The following is a 6,939-nucleotide window of genomic DNA, read 5'->3' on the forward strand; positions in this document are numbered from 1 at the left end:
CTGATTCTAAAGTAATCTATTATTATATCTAATAATATGGATTTTGCATTAGTGGACCACATGCTGGCATTTGAGAAATCGACTCTCTTGAATCTTTAGTAGGTACTTTTAAGTGTGTCATGGATGGGTTCAGTTAACCATTTGCTCCATTGTGAGAAGTTATCAAGTTCAAATCTAGAAAATATTTTACTCTCTGGAGGGAATGCCATACACTCTTTCCTCTGTCAAGCAAAGCGATAGTAGGTAATCATGTGTGTCTGCAAGCTCATGTATTCAGAAGAGGGTGGATAACCTTTTCATAAGAATGTGTTGCACTGCCCTGAAACTCAGCATGAGCAACAGTTATGGAGGTTTGTTTCATGTGTCTCGGAGGATGCACGTGTTTACTCCAGTCTCCTGGGTAGTAGTACGTCATGTGATCGGATAACGTTAGCTAGCGGGTGAGAATTGCCAAAACCAAACTGGGGATAATAACTGGAAATAATTGTGTAATGTTATCTGTCATATCTCATCATGTTTGTCTTCCATCTTTTGTTTCTCAAGGACGAAGCAGCTTTCCCGGTCACCGTCTTCAGTAAAGGTAAGATCAAGTCAGACTGCACTTCACTGAGTCACTTAATTTGTTTGGAAAAGCTTTCAAAGTAATTTTCTAAGGCAGCATGTAATTTCAGTGGCATTTACTTATGAAGAATTCGATGAATCATTTGTTGATCTCGAAGAGCACTGAGAAAACGAGGGAACGAACTGATCACATTTTGCTCTCAGTAAGCTGTGAGACCCCCTTTAATATTTATGGGATTGAATCTTTGTTATAATCTTTATTATAATGAAAAAACTTTACTGAGAAAGAAACAAGTCCATCAAGACTTATGGTTTGTTTGCCACAGTAAAGGAATACAGGAGAATAGAGCCGAATCGAATCAAACCGGACCATAATGGCGCATTAAGATCGATCTCACTTCTCACATCTGTTATGTGTAGTACACAAGCCAAGCTGATATCCAGCTCTCTTTCATGAGCACACTCCTGCCCTTCCTTCTCTTCTTATCAGACTTACACACTCGCGCTTTGCTCGTGCCAGTGCGTGTAATTGCCAGAACCCTGCATTGCCTAAAAAGAAATGATAGAACAAAAAAGGAAGAAAACAAAACATATTGCATGCAGGGAACTGGCCACATTGAGTTTTCCCTAGTTATAGACATTTACAATGGGTGTTTGGGTGTACCCAACTAAAAATAACAATATCACTGCCTGAGAGAGAGAGGTACGGGGTGGTTTTCTGTTTTTAATATTGTTGTGACTTTTGGCTTTATCATGTCTGGGAGATCTTTGCTGCTGGCTGGACTGACCCACAATTCCTAATGAATAAAAAGCATATGATATGCAGACGTATAATTGAAAATTCTTTACTTGATTCAGGAATTGTCCCCATGATAAACTAAGTTTACAGATAAACTAAGCATACAGATCACTAATATATACCCCTTACCAATAAAAAAAAAAAAGCTTTAATGAATGAGAGTTTACACCCATTCACTAATTATTACCATGGTAATAAAATTAATACAGGCTCACCCATGAAGATCAACACAACCTCCCGGGAACAGAAAACCAATCAGCCATTTCCAAATCATGTTTGACTAACAAGAGCTCATGACTACCATAAACAACTGAATTATTTAGTCTTATATTTTTACATTTTTCCTTTTCTAATTAATGATCAAATTGCATAGCTATGAATGCGCTTTGTGGAGAAATCAGCAAATATCCATTAGCAGCCTTTACATTAACTACTGCAGCCGACACGATCAGAAACAAGAACACGAAGCATATTTAAAGCGAGAGTCAAAGGCAAGTGGCCAAAAGCTATTCGCTGACATTGCAGTGCTGAAATTATGATCCATTAGCGTTTTACTGGTGAAAAACCTAGACAGAGTTCAGATAAATGCAGATTCAATTAAATACCTCTCCTGTGCCCTGGCCCAGGCAAGATAGAAAGTCTCAGGAAATGCTCTTGTAAGTCCTTAGTCTCTCTGAGGAGCCCTTAACTGAGGTATCTCGTGAAAAGTGGTGTTAGGGCAACGCTTTAGTTTGGACTGGGCTTGAAGATGTTTTGAAGTGTTTTAGCACAAAATAGGGAACTGATTGACATACTATATACTTTTGTTATATTCATATTATTAAGGTTAGGATTTTTTATTACAACATAATTCTGTTTTATTCCACGTATCTATAGTCAGAATATGAGAAGTATGCATAACTGTGCTGCATATCAGTTTAGCTGCAGATGTTTTATTTATTTTTTGGTGTGGCCACAGATGAATATAATAAACCTACATGTTTCCTGAGATCTGTTACATGTTCATAAAAAAAACTTATGGAAAATGAGTAAATCTAAGAAATCTCTATCCGACCCACTTTAAATCATTGATAAGCAAATTTAAATTTTTCGAATGAAAAGCAAGTTGATTATATGATCAAATAATGTTCAATATTCTTCAACAAGTTGTGTGCTTATGTTTCCTACTTTATTATCATGTGGTCACAACATTATATCTTGGGGTCATGAGTTTGTGGTTTATAATACAATATTTACACTACATGACCTCAGAGACTCCATGCATTTTAAGGGGCAAATATAATTGAATTCAGCTTTTGTGTTTACTAAGAGGGACAGAAATTCATTCCAGAGACAATAGTCTTTGTAATTGAATGCATTTAAGGGAAATGTAGCACACAACTGCATTATTATTAAATTCCATTATCCGATGTTAAAGCAAATTTGGCTGAACCTGTTATTTTATTAGAACCGTGTCTGTTGGTGTGTTTGCACTTGGGGGATATTATACTGAACACAATAAAGCTCTTGGTTCAGAGCTCATGTCTAGTTCCAGTCTATTGTTGCAAGCATAATGAGATAAAAGCACCAGGATTGACGTATTAAATATTTTGTTTGAGGAAAAAACATTTTAAAAATGTAATAACGCAAATACTAGTAGAAGTATAATATTAAAAGATCAGCGTATGGCTTGAAAATTTGTTTTGGGGGGTTTATTTGTCAGCATGACCCACAAGCAGGAGAAGACAGATGGCACTGTAGCTTTGGAGTGATAATTGCATGGGAACATCCTGTTGGGAAGCCATTCACTTTCTCACTCCCTCACTCATTCGTTCTCTTTTCCATAGGTCACCAAGTGAGAGAAGGTCTGGAGTGGGAGGATTGAGAGTGTGCCGAGGAGTGGGCGAGCTGAACAGAAGGGAGGTGGAGAGAAAGAGGAAAAAAAACAAATAAAAAAAACAAGGAAAGTTGTTAACCCACTCAAATTATATGCTGCACATCATCATCGTCACCATCATCAGTCATCGTCTTTACTTCACTCTTATCATGCTCTTCATGTCTGCTGGATGGAAGCTGAACTTGCTTGGCTGTAGAGACACGATCATGTCCTACCAATGAAGTGAAGCAATCCTGGCAAGTCAGCCATCCCTGCAACTGGTGGGCAGCTCTTAAACCAACATGTAAAGGCCAGTAGGGATTACGGGAAGTTTGAAGGAGGGGGTTAAAAATCCCCTTAGTGCCATACTACTGAACACGAACACACACTCTGTCTTGTCACGCTGCCTGTCAATTCGCACCAAGTGCCATAGCATCACATTCCCAGAACTGACCACGCCTACAGCCAAGCTCGCCGAATAATCGTGTAAATACGGTAATGAAGGAATCGGCGATCTCGCAGTCATCTAGTGGAAGTAGCTGTATGGCTTAGCCTGCCTTAATAGCGTCGGCATGGACAGACGTCTGGTCCTTGTTCTCCTGTATGCCTGTTTTATTTTTTTTCTTACATGTTTTGTTTGTCTTAGCACTTATTATTTTAATGCTGTGCCAGTTCACCGATGCAATCAGACTACATAATCACCTATAATAGATTTGCTCTATACTTTTCTTTGTTTTTTACGAAAAGTAAAACTCAAGAGGTTGCTGGGTTGAAAAAATTTAGAAATGCTTTAAAATGTAGAGAAACACTGGAGTGTAAATATGAATCGAGAACTTTGCGAATGTTTTTTGTCTCGTCAGACTTTCTGCCATCCACACCTCAAATAACACGCCAAGGATTCAAAACTGAAAAAGGGAACAATAACAAGTTGGCGAAGTCTTTAACTGTTTGTTTTTACGATTTTCTTTGAGGAATTCAATGTGCCAGCTCACTCCATATAAAAAAAATAGGCAGCGGATAAGATTTCGCAAGTGGCAGTGTGTGAGAATGGTGGTCTTTGTAGGCTGGGTCGCAAAATATTCGTCCAGTTGAAAACCCCTCTTGAATGTGAGAACGAAACTCTGAATAGTGATCCGTCTAACCAGTCAAACAGCTACTGAAATCCATGCAAGAAAAAAAGGTTTCTTTTGAAGTTTAGCTTAAATATATTTTTTAAAGGAAGAATATAACTTTTAGTTTAATTAAAAAAAAAAAAAAAAAAGGTGTTAACCACTTCGGTCATCGTTCCGAGAGAACTTTGGTATTTGACGACTATTTGAACCTTTTTTAATATTTTTTTTAACAGGGTGACTCTTGTTGCTTAAATATAAGTTTCATAGATATCGATATTTTTTTTATGCAATTCTACCAAGTAGACATGAATAATTAAGTATTTGTACAAATTTAGGAGAAGCACTTTGCTTTTAAAGACATCCCAGGTAAAGGGGAAAAAAAAAACAAACAAAAAAAATTTTTTTTATTGTGAAAATATATATTATTGCTGATTGTTGATTTGTAAATAATTTTGTTGTAAAAAAAAAAGAAACAAAATATATATAAATAAATAAATAAATATATATATATATATATATATATATATATATATATATATATATATATATATATATATGCATTTTCCTAAAAATCCACTTAATGTTTCCAGAAAACGAAAAAGCTTTGATAAAAGCAATGATTTATATATTTTCACACCGAGTTGAGTCGCTGGTTTTGTGAACGATTCTGTTTTTTATTTATTTTTTTATTTTAGCGCATATTAGTCACAAGAAACCTTTCAGAGAATGGAAATGATCAGGCTTTGAAGCTGTTGTATAATGTCGACGTCCTAGCAAAAAAAAAAAAAAAAAAAAAAAAAAAGAGCAAAGGTTCTGCCTTTTTTTCACATTGAAAAAAGCACCTCACATAAAGATTGAAGGGTCATTTGTTGTCCGGAAGACATTGACAAAAAAAAAAAAAAAAACGCTGTATTGTGAAGGTCTGACTCATCACTGGGACTGCAGGACATCGTGTTTATTTCTCGGAGCTTTCATCATGCCAGGTGAAAAGCTATCTGAATGTGATTTTGTCCAATCCAGGTGTGTTTACACATGCAAATTCATTTTAATTAAGCTTTTCTTTTTTTTCTGCATTTAAGGATGTGTCTTCGTTTTCCCGTTTCTTTTTACAAATATTAGTTTTATAAATATAAATATATATATGATAATGCTATAAAATTATGCAGTGATTTTAATATATTGTACATTAGCTTTGATGCAAGGTATTTATTTTTCATGTATGTATTACCGTTTTTTTTTTTTTAAGTAAATCTCTACAATTGGAGAAGAAGCTTGTGGATATTAGGATATTTCATGGCCTAAACAGTTGATCATCTCAAGGAACCGTGCTCATTCATACTCATGCGCACACACCAGCTTATGCACAAATACCAAACGCATGGATTTTTAGTACACCCGAGTCCTTCCAGACCAATCACAAGTCACTTTTTATTTATGCATTTTGCACATTTGGGTGTGTTCAGGGTTTTGTTTTTTCCCAATTCAATAGTTGTACACTGGCATTATGTGCTATAGGGACTGTACCTTTGTAGTCACATTTCATATTCAAGCTAGATGTTTATTTTTATTTGTTGTTTTGTTTATTCTATTATCCACAGGCTTGAGAATCACAATGCCAAATTAAAATCACCATCAGTGACATACAAGACCTTTTTTTTTTTTAAGATAAATATTTCTTTAATCAAAGAGTCATGGCATTGATGGTGTGTATTGAGAATGTGTCCTTTCTTGTCATACAAGAGTCGTGTATAAAGAAACCTGTTTCTGATGTCAAGCAGAAACTTAATGGGAATTTTATTTTTAAGTGTGGTTGAAGAGAACAAAGCAAACAAACTAACAAAAAAAACTCCAATAAAACACTATTATTGCTATATAGTTACTGTGACGCTCCAGCTGGAGCGATATGAGATGTAAACCTATATGTAAGTGATGAAAATAAACTTATTTAATCAAACCATTGAGGTTTTTTTGTCTTTTGTGGGGTTTTTTCCCTCTTATTGAAATACAGGTTGTAAATAATTGCTGCATGTGGATAGTTCAGTGTAAGCCTATCCTAGAGATTAAAAAAAAAAAAAAAAGACTAAATAACATGAGCTGAAACATGTTCCAGTCAATAGTCTTGAGCAGCATGAATGTGTGAGTAAACTTGAATGTAAAAAGTGCTTCATGCAAATACCTAAACAGGAAGAATGGAAACTTTCACAGGCTCAGAACACAAGCGTTCCTCACCTTCAGAGCTGCGGAATTTTCATCAGGCACTAAAAGAGTCAATCCGGATGTTGAGGGACATGACTGAAGTCCTACATTGTGGAGGAATTTGTTCTGCAACTCAGATGCCCAGTAGGCTAATGTTCTTAGAAGGGAAACATTTAGCTGCCAGCCTGAGAAAAAGGTTGCCAGTGTGTTGACACACACACACACACACACACACACACACACACACACACACACACACACACACACACACACACACATTAAATTCTTACCAAAAAACAAAAAGATGTCTGTGTGTAAAGAAATACTGGAACATGAGTCAGCTGAGCTACAAAATGTGCACATTGGCTCTTTTCACATGTTCACCTATCACGTGTGAAACACAATATTTGCTCAAG

The 6,939-nt window shown here is 35.9% G+C and overlaps 1 protein-coding gene across 1 annotated transcript in view; it reads left to right on the plus strand.

Moving 5' to 3' along the window:
• Nucleotides 1-4,827, plus strand: part of spns2 (SPNS lysolipid transporter 2, sphingosine-1-phosphate) — a 64,883-nt gene extending 60,056 nt beyond the window's left edge. Inside the window, exons 12-13 of the mRNA XM_083531923.1 lie at nucleotides 544-580; nucleotides 3,187-4,827. Coding sequence (XP_083388049.1) covers nucleotides 544-580; nucleotides 3,187-3,198 — 49 coding nt within the window. The 3' untranslated portion in view covers nucleotides 3,199-4,827. The remainder of the gene's footprint in view (nucleotides 1-543; nucleotides 581-3,186) is intronic.
• Nucleotides 4,828-6,939: the final 2,112 nt, after the last annotated feature.

This window comes from Silurus aristotelis (assembly GCF_946808225.1).
Source record: "Silurus aristotelis genome assembly, chromosome: 26".
NCBI lineage: Eukaryota > Metazoa > Chordata > Actinopteri > Siluriformes > Siluridae > Silurus > Silurus aristotelis.